The 14,637-nt window shown below is 52.9% G+C and overlaps 1 protein-coding gene across 1 annotated transcript in view; it reads left to right on the forward strand.

Annotated features, from left to right (window-relative positions):
* Window positions 1–14,637, forward strand: part of DUOX1 (dual oxidase 1) — a 33,562-nt gene that overhangs the window by 7,100 nt on the left and 11,825 nt on the right. The window contains exons 10-25 of the mRNA XM_032174335.2: window positions 34–136; window positions 395–567; window positions 1,877–2,052; window positions 2,275–2,393; window positions 2,964–3,101; window positions 4,195–4,308; window positions 4,986–5,185; window positions 5,845–6,030; window positions 8,391–8,616; window positions 8,856–8,949; window positions 9,227–9,402; window positions 11,593–11,662; window positions 12,080–12,205; window positions 12,831–13,009; window positions 13,286–13,516; window positions 14,361–14,460. Of these exons, the coding sequence (XP_032030226.1) occupies window positions 34–136; window positions 395–567; window positions 1,877–2,052; window positions 2,275–2,393; window positions 2,964–3,101; window positions 4,195–4,308; window positions 4,986–5,185; window positions 5,845–6,030; window positions 8,391–8,616; window positions 8,856–8,949; window positions 9,227–9,402; window positions 11,593–11,662; window positions 12,080–12,205; window positions 12,831–13,009; window positions 13,286–13,516; window positions 14,361–14,460 (2,411 nt within the window). The remainder of the gene's footprint in view (window positions 1–33; window positions 137–394; window positions 568–1,876; window positions 2,053–2,274; window positions 2,394–2,963; window positions 3,102–4,194; window positions 4,309–4,985; window positions 5,186–5,844; window positions 6,031–8,390; window positions 8,617–8,855; window positions 8,950–9,226; window positions 9,403–11,592; window positions 11,663–12,079; window positions 12,206–12,830; window positions 13,010–13,285; window positions 13,517–14,360; window positions 14,461–14,637) is intronic.

Consider the following 14,637-nt stretch of genomic DNA (forward strand, 5'->3'; position numbering starts at 1 on the left):
CACCCCTCTCCTCCCCACCCCCAACCTATAAAGCACCCAAGCCTACAAAGTGCTGAAGATGTCGATGCACTGCTGTTGGGCATGGCCTCCCAGATCGCAGAGCGAGAGGACCATGTGTTGGTTGAAGATGTGCGGGGTGAGTCTGAGGCTGTCCCTGCAGGTTGTGATCTCCTGGCCTCTGGGAAGAGGCTCAGCTGGACTTCCAGAGCCAGGTATGAAGGGGTGCCTGGGGCTGGGAGCCTGCACTGCACTCACTGATGAGAGAGCTTCTGACATGCTGACCATGGCTCCTTCTGGCTCAAGTCTCCTGGGGCTGGTTGGGGCCTGGGGCCTGGACTGGAGACTGCTGTGGTAGCCCTGAGCTCCCTCAGACTGTCTGGTATCTCGTCTCCAGATTTCTGGCCTGGGCCTCTGAAGTTTTCCCGCACAGACTACCTGGCCAGCTGCCTGCAGCGGGGCCGGGATCTGGGCCTGCCCTCTTACACCAAGGCCAGGGCAGCACTGGGCTTGTCTCCCATTACCCGCTGGCAGGACATCAACCCTGCACTCTCCCGGAGCAATGACACTGTGAGGAGGGGTCAGGACCCAGAGGGTAGAGGGTAGGGTGGGAGGGATAAGGCAGGTGGGCCTGAGACATGGGAGATAGGCAGTAAAACTTGAGCAGGAGACAAGCACCTAATGGGAGGGGCAGGGCTTACCGAGATCACTTTTCCCAATATCACATATCAGGATGAAGATTACCAGACCAGCAAGATTTGGCTTTGCACTCGGATTGTTCAGATCCAGCAAGCATGTATTAAGCATCTATTGTTTGCTAGGCACTTAATAGGCACTATCTCATTTACTATTCTTTACTGTTCTCTCCACCCTCCTGAGTGGGTATAGAAGGTCCTTGACTTAGGAACAATCTGTGCTTTCTTGCACTGATGTTTAAGTCGCCTTTCAGGAGTCAGCTGTTACACCCTGAGCTATCACCTGGACTGGTGGCCCAGGCCAAGGTAGAGCCTGAGGTGGAGGCCCAGCATGCCTTACCCATTCCTGGTGTTCTCAAACCAGTAGCGGTCACCATCCCGCAGCCGCACAAATTGGTCAAGGATGATGGTGCTGAACAGGGGTCCTGTTCAGCTGCTAGCCAAGAGGCCAGATTGGGATACCTTACCATCTTGACACAGCAGTGTTTCTACAGTTGTGTGCCTATTCTATTGTATTTCGCCCTGACTATTTTATAAAATTATTGGAAAGTGGAGATTCGAAAGGCCAATAAAGAAGTGATGTGAGCATGGGGGCTCGTAAACTTTATAAAATCAATATATAGATAGGAATCACCAGGCATCCCAAAAGTAGCAAATCTTTAGCTTCAAATGGGCCTCAGTGGAATTAAGCTGGTCAAGTGCTATTTACACTGTGGAGAAAAGAAAACTAAAATAAAGGTCAGGTAGAAAATGCTGGTGATATGTTTTTGAAAACTGTCTCCAAAAGGCAATATATAATCAGGCATTTGATTAAAAAAAATTTAGTTCTAAAGAATAGAAACCTTTTATAACACATCATTCTGCCATTCAACTTTTGCACATTCTGATTTTGTCCCTTCAACTTTCATACCTTTTCAAGAACAAGTTATGGATGGGGATTGGCTGGCTGTTTTCTTACTTTATAAAATAGGCAGCTGAATGTGTGAGAGGGTTCCCATACATGGAGTTCACTTATGTAAAACGCTCAGAGCAGTGCCTGGGGCATAATAAGCACTATATAGGAGTGAGTTACTGTTACTGCCATTTATTATCATCATCCCTGGGGCTAATCCCTGGGAGCCACCTCTTTGCCTTAGGGTGGGTGCAGTGTCCTTTCTCTTACTTCTGCCCCTGCTTGGTTCCAGGTACTGGAGGCCACAGCTGCCCTGTACAACCAGGACTTATCCTGGCTAGAGCTGCTCCCTGGGGGACTCCTGGAGAGCCACCAGGACCCTGGACCTCTGTTCAGCACCATCGTCCTTGAACAATTTGTGCGGCTGCGGGATGGTGACCGCTACTGGTTTGAGAACACCAGGAATGGGTAAGGCATGCTGGGCCTCCGCCTCAGGCTCTACCTCGGCCTGGGCCCCAGACCCTCTTTCTGGCCTTAGACAACCCCCATGAGCCCTTGATTCCAAGCCAGCCCACCACCCCCTTCCCAACACCTCTGGGTTCTATTTTCTCACCTGGGTCCTTGGGCCTGGGGTTGCTGGAGGCCTGCATCCCCTTCCCATCCCAGTGACTTCTACTTCCTCCAACTTAGGCTGTTCTCCAAGAAGGAGATTGAAGAAATCCGAAATACCACCCTGCGGGACGTGCTGGTCGCTGTTATCAACATTGACCCTAGTGCTCTGCAGCCCAATGTCTTTGTCTGGCATAAAGGTGAGTGGCCAAGGGGTGGCTGGAGGAGTGGTGGGTCTGGAGCCTCGTCCCTCTTCAGCTCTGGGCTTGGCTCAATGTGGCTGAATGTCAATCTCTGTGCTCCAAGAGGGGAGTGAGCTATGGTTCTGCCCTTGGGAACTCCAGGTGCCAGGGCCACCACTTGCAGCTGTGTAGGGTCCCCTCTGCACAACTCCAGGAAGTGCTGAGTGAGGGCAGAAATGAGACTCAGAGAGAGCTGGTGAGGAGATTCACATTCGGCTGAGATGGAGCTGGGGCTAGGTATAATATTAGGAGGGCTCAGTGCAGTGAGGATATCCCAACCCTACAGCAGTGAGGGAAGCGTGTGTGTGTGTGTGTGTGTGTGTGTGTGTGTGTGTGTACACTTCTGTGTGTGAGGGAGAGATGGAGGTTGGGATTCATTTTTTACCCCACTTGTTACCCAAGGTAGCCCCTTCCCCTCAGCTACCCAGAGTGCCCCCACCCCCTTTCTGCCACCCTAACCTCCTCAGTGATCCTGTGCCAGCCCCTGTGGCCCAGCACCCAGGACGCTGGTTTCCTCTGCCTTCCCAGGAGACCCCTGTCCGCAGCCGAGACAGCTCAGCACTGAAGGCCTGCCAGCATGTGCTCCTTCTGTTGTTCGTGACTATTTTGAGGGCAGTGGATTTGGCTTCGGGGTCACCATCGGGACCCTCTGCTGCTTCCCTTTGGGTAAAATGATGGACAGAGTGGGGTGGGGAGAGAGATGCAAGCTAGGGGATGCAGTTTGGGTGGTTCCACTAATGACAGCAAACCACGCAAACCACACAGAGCATGGTCCCTCTGGGTAGGAGAATGAAACACTAGAGGAGGAAGGGACAAGAGAAGTGTCTGACCTACAGAGAAGTCAGCTCCAGGGAGAATTGCCTCCCTGTTTTCCTGGGACTCCTCCCAGGGCCCAGCATTGGTCAGGAGCCAGGGGGAATCTATAATCCACGGCTTTTTGCAGGCCTGAGCCTAGAGGACTGTAAGACGCAAATCCCTGTTTAAGAACAATGGCTAAGGCCGGGCGCCGTGGCTCATGCCTGTAATCCCAACACTTTGAGAGGCCGAGGCAGGTGGATCACCTAAGGTCAGGAGTTCGAGACCAGCCTGATCAACATGGAGAAACCCTGTCTCTACTAAAAATACAAAATTAACTGGGCATGGTGGTGCATGCCTGTAATCCCAGCTACTTGGGAGGCTGAGGCAGGAGAATCAATTGAATCCGGGAGGCAGAGGTTGCGGTGACCTTAGATCACGCCATTGCACTCCAGCCTGGGCAACAAGAGCGAAACTCTGTCAAAAAAAGAAAGAGAGAGAGAGAGAATGGAAGGAGGGAGGGAGGGAAGGAAGAAAGGAAGGAAGGAAGGAAGGAAGGAAGGAAGGAAGGAAGGGAGGGAGGAAGGGAGGGCTGGGGCAGACATAGTCGCTGAAGTGAGGGCTTGGGGCTTAGTCTTTGGCAAGGCTGTGTGTGGGTCAGCTAGCAGCCTGGTGGGGTGAGTCTAGTCTCTGACACAAGGACTCTGGACTTAGTCTCTGTCTAGGAGGGGATGTGAGTGATGGAATCTGAGGAGGCAGGGTGGGTATCTTAGATGCTACCCAAAGCTCCCCATGGGATGCTGAGCAGCTTCCCCCAGGGACCTTCCCAATTTGAAACAATTGAGCAAGCTGACCTAGGAGGTGGGGACAATAGGTGGTATTGCCAGGAAAGGAGCTGAGAAAGGAGCCGCTTCCATCCCCTAGACCCCCACCTCTCCCTGAGCCTCTGCCTCTGCCCTCCCAGTGAGCCTGCTCAGCGCCTGGATTGTTGCCCGGCTCCGGATGAGAAATTTCAAGAGGCTCCAAGGCCAGGACCGCCAGAGCATCGTGTCTGAGAAGCTCGTGGGAGGCATGGAAGGTAGGCCTAGGGCTGGCCAGGATGGAGGTAGGGAGGACATGGCTCAGCGCTACAGCTACCCACCTCCACCCCAGCAGCCTAAGGAAAAGGCCTCCCTTTTCTAGGACTGCAGGCAAGGCCACAGTGGCATTAAGCAGAAGTTGGACCTGGAGTCCTGCAGCCTCCGGAGTTCCTCATGTGCAGCAGTCATTGGACCCTGCCTAGACCTTACAGGGTCACTGTGACTTACGAATCCCTGGGAACTGCTGATTTGTAGCATCTCTCGCTGGAACTCCAGGCAACAGAGAAGTGATTAATGAAGGGCCAGAGTCAGACTGGGATTGGAATCTTGGTTCCACCACCACTATGGGCTATTGGGCCTTAGGCAGGTTTTTGAATCTCTCTAAACCTTTTTTTAGCACCTACCTCACAGGTTTATAATTAAATGAAATAGTTCATGCAAAGCACTTGGTATAGTATTGAGCACATAGAAAGCATTCAGGAAATGATAGTTACTATTCTTTTCATGGGGCTAGAGGCACAGCCAGGCTTTCAGGGAGGGAATGACTCTCAGTACCCCAGAAGGGGACAATGAACTGTGGAGGCCTCGATCTAATTTCAGCCCTGAGCTGGCCCTCTTCCTCCCAGTGTACCTCTGATGGGTCCCAGCTGACGAAGCCCTGTCTCTCTCCCCCTAGCTTTGGAATGGCAAGGCCGCAAGGAGCCCTACCGGCCCGTGCTCGTGCACCTGCAGCCCGGGCAGATCCGTGTGGTAGACGGCAGGCTCACTGTGCTCCGCACCATCCAGCTGCAGCCTCCACAGAAGGTCAACCTCGTCCTGTCCAGCAACCGTGGACGCCGCACTCTGCTGCTCAAGATCCCCAAGGAGTATGACCTGGTATGGCTCAGCTGGCATCTGGCTCCTTGTCCACAGCCAAGGCCAGGGAGGCAGCCAGGTGGAGGGGAAGGAGCATGGGGTCAGGAGGCAGGAAATGATAGTTACTGTGCAGGAGTCCGGCTTCTTGTTCCCGGGTGGAGTACCTGATAGAGAGATAAACTTGGACACATTTATCCTGCTCCGGGTCTGCTGGATGACATAATCTCCATGGTTTACTCCTAACTCTTGCAACCACAGTCTGCCTCCTCCTTTTCTAAGGACAACCTGTCAGGTCCCAGCTGGGTGTCCTTGGAAGAAGCAAAGCCCTCTTCCCTGTCCTCTTATCTCAGGATGTAGTGAATTTTTAGAGATTTTGTAGGAGAGCTAAATCAGAGGCCTGGCCCATGATCCCCTCCATCCTCTGGCCTTCCTGCCCTCCTCTCCCTTCTCTATTACGGAATAGAGGGAAGAATGTCTTTGTACATGTGCCTTTAAATGCAAACTCTGCACCTATCAGCAAGTCACTTAACCCTACTAAGCCCCTTTCCTCTTCTGTAAAAGGAGATACAATATCTCTTTTGCAAGGCCACCCCAGTGGCCCCTCTGACATAACCCACATAAACTGCCTAACCTCAAGAGGCCTTGGCAGATGGTTGCTTTTGCTCGGGCTGCCCCCTTAGGTGCTGCTGTTTAACTTGGAGGAAGAGCGGCAGGCGCTGGTGGAAAATCTCCGGGGAGCTCTGAAGGAGAGCGGGTTGAGCATCCAGGAGTGGGAGCTGCGGGAGCAGGAGCTGATGAGAGCAGCTGTGACGCGGGAGCAGCGGAGCCACCTCCTGGAGACCTTTTTCAGGCACCTTTTCTCCCAGGTGTGTACATGAGACCAGATCAGTCCTTATGCTGTGGTGGCATCCTTACCTGCATGAGGCCATGGGGTGACTCGAGGTGAAGTCAGAGCCCAGAGTTCTCAGCTAATAATCAAGTCTATTGCAATTTTGGATGCATCACCAGACTTTATCATAAGGAGTTGCCCCTGCCCCACCTGAACCCCACCTCCAACTACAAGGCCCCACTGTGGGGATGCCCAGGAGTGGGCTTCTCTGCATGTGTTGCTTATCGCTCTCCTCAGGGCTGCCCAGACTTTCCATCCTCGCTCATCTCAGCCTGCCTCAAAGGCTGTAGAGACCCAAGGCAGTGTGGGCACAATGAGGGATATTGTTCACCCCTTCTTGGGGGAGTGCAGCTGCCAAAGCCCTCCATGGGGCATTGATGTCCACTTTGCAGACTTCTGAGAGAGATCGGGAGGATACAGGGAAACAAGATAAAAATGCAGAGGCTTGAGTCCACAGCTGGCACAAAAATACAGGCAGCCTGGGAGCAGGGTAGTGGAGTGGAGAAACATGGTAGATAAAGATAAATATGGTCAGGTGCAGTGGCTCACACCTGTAATCCTAGCACTTTGGGAGGTGGGGCAGGTAGATCATTTGAGGTCAGGGGTGGCCTCATGGCGAACATGGCAAAACCCCGTCTCTACTAAAAATACAAAAATTAGCCGGGTGTAGTGGCGGGTGCCTGTAATCCCAGCTACTTGGGAGGCTGAGGCAGGAGACTCACTTGAACCTGGGAGGCAGAGGTTGCAGTGAGCCGAGATCGCACCACTGCATTCCAGCCTGGGCAACAGAGTAAGACTCCATCTCAATTAAAAAAAAAAAAAAAAAAGATAACTACAGCATGGTTCTCCCACTGAAGAAGCTTATCCTTCCACTGGGGAGATGGAACATGCACAGAAAGGAAGATAACTGGCAAAGAATGGAGGCTACAAAAGTGATTCAGGAAATCATCGATCCAGGAGCTCAGAGAAGACAGTGAGTCTTCAGCCTGCTGTGAGATCATGATGGAGGTGATACTTGGCAAGGACTTAAAGTTGGACAAGTTTTGGGTCAGAGGAAAGGAACAGGAGGGACTGAAAAGAGGGCTCCATGGAAGAGCAAAAAAATTAATGTTTGAGGAGAAAGAGCAGGATCATGTGGTTGGGGAGAGGATTCATGAGAGAAGCATCCATTGAACAGACATTTACTCTGTGCCAGGAACATGATTTAAAGTCATTTGAGGACAAACAAGTTGAACTTGAATATGTACAAGAACAGAGGGACCCTCAGCTGGGTGACTCCTTCCTACAGCCCAGGCAGGACTGGGCATCTCCATTCATTCAGGATCCATCGGGGCTATGGGAACTCCCTGTGCTGAGACACAAAGTGTGCTGATATATCCTGGGGGTGGCTGTCAGTGTCTCATATCTGCACAGTGATTTCAGCTTTCAGAACATTTTCAACACAACTACTTTTGTTGGTCTCTCAATAAACCTGTGAGATAAGTAGGGCAGATGGGGAAATGAATCCCAGGCAACCGAAGAGACTTGCCTGAGGTCATTCAGCAAGCAGGTGACAGAGTTGGGACATGAACCCAGGTCTCTCGCCTCCAGCCCTAGGCTCTTTCCACTACAGTACCTTGTTTGAAGCTGTAAGGTTTACCTCATGAGACCATCACCAGACTTGGAGTAGGCACCTCACTTGACAGGCAGGAAAGACAGGTACTGTGGCCTGTGGCCTGCCTGCTTCCTCACTGTCTGTTATCTCATACTGGGGCAGCCTCTGGGTGGGCTGGGGATGGCCACAATGAGAATTCCCCTTTCCCAATCCCAGCTTTTCCTCAACCCAGCTGAAGCCTTGTCTTAGTTAAAACTTTTTTTACATATAAATAAGAGAAACCCCAATAAGCTAGCATTGACAAAGGGTCACTTGACTCTGAGAATACAGAGATGTCTCAGGAATTCCAAAGAGAGGACATCAACCTGGCCTGAAAGGACCTAGAAAAGGAAAGCTGTCAGCCAATGAGGCCATTCGTGTCCTAGGCTGCCTTTGCCTTACTTGGTCTCTAAGTGGCTGAGCACTTGGAGGAAGAGAGTGGTCCACACTTTCTGAGCTTTCTTGCGCTCAAGTCAAGACAGACCTCACACTTCTTAATTCCAAGTGAGTCCCCTGTCCAGTCAGCTAAGACAGAGGGTCAGGGTTCTGTAGAACAAACATGGCCTCAGGCACCACCATAGGGCCTCCTAGCAGAGGGGGTCCTGGGCAGACACCTCAAAAGGTGGCTCCTACAGGGCTCAGCTGAACTTCAAGTCAAGGAAACCTTGTCTCCTCTCCCTCCCTCTGCTCCTGCCCAAGTGCAGGTGCTGGACATCAACCAGGCCGACGCAGGGACCCTGCCCCTGGACTCCTCCCAGAAGGTGCGGGAGGCCCTGACCTGCGAGCTGACCAGGGCCGAGTTTGCCGAGTCCCTGGGCCTCAAGCCCCAGGACATGTTTGTGGAGTCCATGTTCTCTCTGGCTGACAAGGATGGCAATGGCTACCTGTCCTTCCGAGAGTTCCTGGACATCCTGGTGGTCTTCATGAAAGGTGAGGGAGGAGGGAATGATAGGAGAGGCTGGACAGGGGCTGGATCTGTTGGAGGTGGGGAAGCCCTGGGACCAGGTCTCCAGCCATGGCAGATGCCCAGAAAGCCGGGGTCAGGAAGCAGAGTAACCCTTGCTGTGTCCAGAAGTGGGTCATCACACTGGTGTGAGGCCCCTTTTGGCCAGCCTGGGGGTTCAGGCAGGCAGGCGGGGGCTCTCCTTATGGAGTCCTCCCTCTCCCAGGCTCTCCTGAGGAAAAGTCTCGCCTTATGTTCCGCATGTACGACTTTGATGGGAATGGCCTCATTTCCAAGGATGAGTTCATCAGGATGCTGAGGTTGGTTCTCTGGGACAGCCAGGAGAATGGGCCAGGGCAGGGATGCCAGGACAAAGAGGTGGGACCTGAAGGAGAGAGCAGAAGGGCCAAGGAAGGCAGAGGCCTCCTCCTTACCCATGTAACCAGAGGCTGTTCCAACTAGCAGGGGGCTTGGGATTTGGCCAGTCGGGGCCCCTCCACGTGGGTACAGAGAACTTGGTGCGATGCAGTCAGTGTGCCCTGTGTCTGGGTCGCAGGCCCCAGTCAGGGCCTGATGGTTCCTCTCCCCCAACCCCAGATCCTTCATTGAGATCTCCAACAACTGCCTGTCCAAGACCCAGCTGGCTGAGGTGGTGGAGTCCATGTTCCGGGAGTCGGGATTCCAGGACAAGGAGGAGCTGACATGGGAGGATTTTCACTTTATGCTGCGGGACCACAACAGCGAGCTCCGCTTCACGCAGCTCTGTGTCAAAGGTGGGGCAGCCTGGTAGGCAGCGCCGACTCATTGGTTAGGCATAGTAGGCACAATGCCCACATACTTTTAGGAGTCCACAGAAATGTTTTCATTTCCATTAAAATCAGAAGAAAAAAATGAATGTAGTAATATGTAATAATGTATCCAGTCTGGATTGTAGTTTTCTTTATATCAACATAATTATACAATATAATTTTAAAATATTATTTTTTATTTTTATGGGGGAAAGGACCCAAAAAGGTGAAAGTGCCTAGGGCCCACAAAAGTCATAATGCAGCTCTGCTGGTGGGATGGGTAGGGTCAGGATAGGGTAGAGAATGGTGGTTGGAACTCTGCTTCCCCTGGCTCCCTGTGCCTGGTGCCCAGGGCAGGGGGAGACTGTCTCCCTGTTACAGCCCTACCCAGGCCATACTCCCTTCAGCTGGGATGTCTGGTTGTGGGGGTGGGGTGGTATCTCTTGGGGGGTTTTTTTGCCACTATATCTCCTGGCCGAGTGCTCAGTAAATGTTTGCTGAATACATGAAGACCTGGTTCTGTTGTCCTTCCCCCTACTTCCTGCCCCACCAGTGTCTGATTCAAGTGGGTGGGGGCTAGAGTTAGAGTGAGAAGGGGCAAGCAGCAGGCAGGGGGGTCTGTCTGTGGCCTTCTCTGAGCTGTTATGGTATCTTCTCATCTTAGGACTCTCACTGGGGCATGTTGAGACCAAACCCAGCCCGTCCCAGAATTATGAGAAGGGGTAGGCTGAGCAGCCTCCACAGGCAAGAGGGGCAAGTTAGATAAGATACAGATGAGCCTGTGGTCAGGGCTTCCCCCTGGGGGTAAGGAGAGCTGGAAGAGAGGGAACCCAGCACTCCTGATTCTGCAACTTTTTACCTTTCCCAGGCAGCCAGGACAGCAGGCACCTGAGCCTAAGGGCAGGAGCAAGGAAGGTGCATGGAAGGGAGCCCACACCACAGAGTCCCAGGGACATCCAACACCTGGGGTGGAGGGTAAAACCAGGCTTGGGGATTGAGGAAGATTAGCACTGAATATTGTTTTTTTTTTTTTAATTGCTGTTGACTCCAGATTTTTTTTTTTTTTTTAAAGATTTTAAAACTAAAGAAAAGGAACAAAGGGCCAGGTGCAATAGCTCACGTCTGTAATCCCAGCACTTTGGGAGGCCAAAGCAGGAGGATCACTTGAGGTCAGGCGTTCGAGACCAGCCTGGCCAACATAGAGAAACCCCATCTCTATAAAAAAAAAAAAAAAGTACAAAAATTACCCAGGTGTGGTGGCACACGCCTGTAGTCCCAAGTTTTACTCCAGAGGCTGAGGCACAAGAATCACCTGAATCAGGAGGCAGAGGCTGCAGTGAGCCAAGATTGTGCCACTGCACTCCAACCTGGGCGACAGAGACTCTGTCTCAAAAAAAGAGATGTTCCTTCACTTTTCACCTAGATATGCTATTTGTTACCATTTTACCACATTTGCTGTTTGTGGAACATTTGAGAGTACAGGCATTAATACTTTGTTTTAAACATTCTGATTTAATTTTAATATAGTTCAGCTTACCTTCTTTTGACCTCAACTATAGACCAGGGTCATTTTCAGGCTTGGTTCAGCACTTGGAAGAAACCCAGAGATTTCCAGGACTCCTGTAAGAACTTGGCTTTGCAGCTTAGTCCTGCCCTGCCTTCAGTGCCCAGCCTAGACAGGAACAATGGGGTGGCTCCTGGGAGAGCTTTTCTCCTGCATATTTTATTAGGAACATTTTCAAACAAAGAAAAGTAAAAAGAACTGTAGCATGGTCTCCCATATACCTACCACCTAGATTCTACATTTAGCTCTTGGAGGTTTTAAGCTGGAGGATTTTAAGCCAAATTTTTACGGCAGAGCGGGCTCAGAAGGCAGGTTATATACGGTTCCTGAACTCTGCCCCATAGTCCCAGAAGTGGGACTGATGATGGACACACTTTAGGGAAGCCTGCCTGGCCAACTTTCTTTCAGGCCTTTTCCCTGCCCACCTATGGCTGGGTCCAGCTCCCACTGGGGACAAGGGCTGAGGTTGGGGCACCCGAAGGCAGGGCCTCCATTGGTCTGGGACTGTCTACTGTGTCTGAGCATGGGATGGGAGGAGTGCTCTGCGTTTGAGCCAGGTCTTCCTGGGCTCTGGACCCTGAGCTGCTCCCTAGCCCGGCTCTGCTTTGCAGGGGTGGAGGTGCCTGAAGTCATCAAGGACCTCTGCCGGCGAGCCTCCTACATCAGCCAGGAGATGATCTGGTGAGCCCCCATCTGGGAATGTCGGAGGGAGGAGTTGGGGAGTTGCCATTTCTCTCCCCTGAATGCTTGGGATCAGGGCCACCGCTAGCCCATGCAGCACCTTCAGACAAATTAGAAAAAGGCACCCCTTTCTCTAGGCAGACACAGCCCTGTGCCAGGGCAAGCAGAAAGCCTGCTGGATTTCCGCTGTCACAGCCTGGCCCAGATGCCCTTGTGAAGGGTAAAGGCATACGCAGCAGCCTTAGCGAGGACCCCCAAGATCAGACTCTGTCTATAGGTGACTGTGGGAATCCTGCTGTCCCCTTGCTGACAGCTCTGATCCTTCCTCAGCAGAATGTGTTTGGAGGCAGACCAGGACAGCAGAGGAATGAGTGGTTGAGATGGCCAGCATCCTATCTCTTACCATTCTTGTCTTAGTCCCTCTCCCAGAGTGAGTGCCCGCTGTTCCCGCAGCGACATCGAGACTGAGTTGACACCTCAGAGACTGCAGTGCCCCATGGACACAGACCCTCCCCAGGAGATTCGGCGGAGGTTTGGCAAGAAGTATGTCTGCTCTTCCCCTTAAGCCCAGGCAGTTCATCCATTCCTTCAGCTTACAAACATCCTTTCCTTGGTGCCAGGCACTGTGCTAAACATTGTGGGTACAGGCGGGGTGAATAGTTCTTGCCCAAGAACATCACAATCTAAGAAGAGAGTCCGGTACACTGATAATTTCAATGTCCCACTGATGACTGTTCTAATAGTGGTAAGAGCGAAGGGCTTTGGAACTCAAGGAAGCACTCACCTCTGCCAGGGAGGTCAGAGATGTCTTCATGGAAGAGGTGTCCTTTGAGTCTCTAGTAAAGGCTGAATGTGGGTGCCGGGTGGGAGTTGGGAGCTACAGACTGGAAGGAGAGGGACTGAGTGTGAATGAACACAGGTAGATGGAGTGCATCCCCTGGGAAGAAATGACCACTCCGGGCCATCCCTCCACTGCCAGCTTGCTTATGCAGTGCAATATAGCCTGATGCGGTGAGGTCTGAACCCTACTTCCACAAGGGTCACTAGGTTTCTTTCTCGGAAGCACTGGGCTTCCCTCACTTCTGGGCGGCTCCCCTCCGTGAAGTGGGGCCCCACTAGCGTTGGGTCCGATGGTGGGTGCCAAAGGCTAAGGCTTCCTGTCTCCCAGGGTAACGTCATTCCAGCCCTTGCTGTTCACTGAGGCGCACCGACAGAAGTTCCAACGCAGCCGTCTCAACCAGACGGTGCAACAGTTCAAGCGCTTCGTTGAGAACTACCGGCGCCACATCGGCTGCGTGGCCGTGTTCTACGCCATTGCTGGGGGGCTTTTCCTGGAGAGGGCCTACTGTGAGTGACTTCACTTACCACAAGGCCTGTCCCTAGCCTTGCAATGAGTGATCGCCCTGGGGGTGGGGCCTACTGTGAGTGACAGACAGCCCTGGGGTGGGGCCTGCGATAAGTGCCAGCCCTGGGTGGGGTGGGTGGAGCCTGTTTGAGTGAAGACTGTACGGAGAAGGCCTGTTGTGAGTGGCAGCCGGCCAGGGCCTACCACTGATGACCTCCCTAACCAGCTCTCTCTCCTCTGCACTGACCCTCGCTTGCCTGCCTGGGCCCCCTCCACAGACTACGCCTTTGCCGCACACCACACGGGCATCACGGACACCACCCGCGTGGGCATCATCCTGTCGCGCGGCACGGCAGCCAGCATCTCCTTCATGTTCTCCTACATCCTGCTCACCATGTGCCGCAATCTCATCACCTTCCTGCGAGAAACCTTCCTCAACCGCTACGTGCCCTTCGACGCCGCCGTGGACTTCCATCGCCTCATTGCCTCCACTGCCATCGTCCTCACAGGCAGGGCCTGGGTGTCCCAGGGAGGCTCTCCAAAGCCTCCCGCCCCCGCTGACTTCCCCTCCTGTGAAAGCACCCCTCTTTGCTTGCACTTACCTTTAACGTCCTTCTCCATCAGGATGGACTTGGCCTGGGCCAGGGTGTGAAGTAAGCCCGGGAGCCTGTAGCTGGTCACTGCCAAGTGCCTCTTCCCACACTTTCCAGGGTGCCTCACCAGCCTCAGCTGACAAGTTACTAACACCCCAGAATGAGTGTGCATGTGTCATTTCTCCCAATTTTTTTGTTTTAAAGCATGACTCTGAGAGAAAGCAAAGGAGTGAAATTCTAATGCTGTAATTTCAGACTCACATGGTTGTGCACATGGATGGTGTGTCTGTGGGGTGTTGGGTAGGGCCAGGAGATTGTTTAGAGGTCAGAAGTCCAGGCCCGCGCGGCGGCTTATGCCCCTAATCCCAGCACTTTGGGAAGCCGAGGTGGGCGGATCACTTGAGGTCAGGAGTTCGAGACCAGCCTGACCAACATGGTGAAACCCCGTCTCTACTAAAAATACAAAAATCAGCTGGGTGTGGTGGCACATGCTGGTAATCCCAGCTACTCAGGAGGCTGAAGTAGGAGAACTGCTTGAACCTGGGAGGCAGAGGTTGCAGTGAGCCGAGATTGTGCCACTGTCCTCCAGCCTGGGTGACAGAGTGAGACTCCATCTAAAAAAAAAAGAGGTCAGAAGTCGAGACTCCTAGGGTACTTCTTTGGGCCCCCCACTCTGGCCAGGGTCCTCCATCTTGGGCTGAATGGGTGAGCACCCACCCTGGGCTGCCCCAAGCTCACCACCTGGTCTGCTCTTCCTTAGTCTTACACAGTGTGGGCCATGTGGTGAATGTGTACCTGTTCTCCATCAGCCCCCTCAGCGTCCTCTCCTGCCTCTTTCCTGGCCTCTTCCATGATGACGGGTGAGTAAGTGCGAATGTGTGTGTGTGTACGTGTGTGTGTGTACGTGTGTGTGTGTGTGTGTGTACGTGTGTGTGTGTGTGTGTGTGTGTGTGTGTGTGTGTGTGTGTGATGGGGAGGATTCCTTTTGGGTGGAAAGAAACAAACTATCTGGCTCCAGAGGAGGCTGTCACCTTCTA

The sequence above is a fragment of the Hylobates moloch genome, unplaced genomic scaffold, assembly GCF_009828535.3.
Source record: "Hylobates moloch isolate HMO894 unplaced genomic scaffold, HMol_V3 SCAFFOLD_14, whole genome shotgun sequence".
NCBI lineage: Eukaryota > Metazoa > Chordata > Mammalia > Primates > Hylobatidae > Hylobates > Hylobates moloch.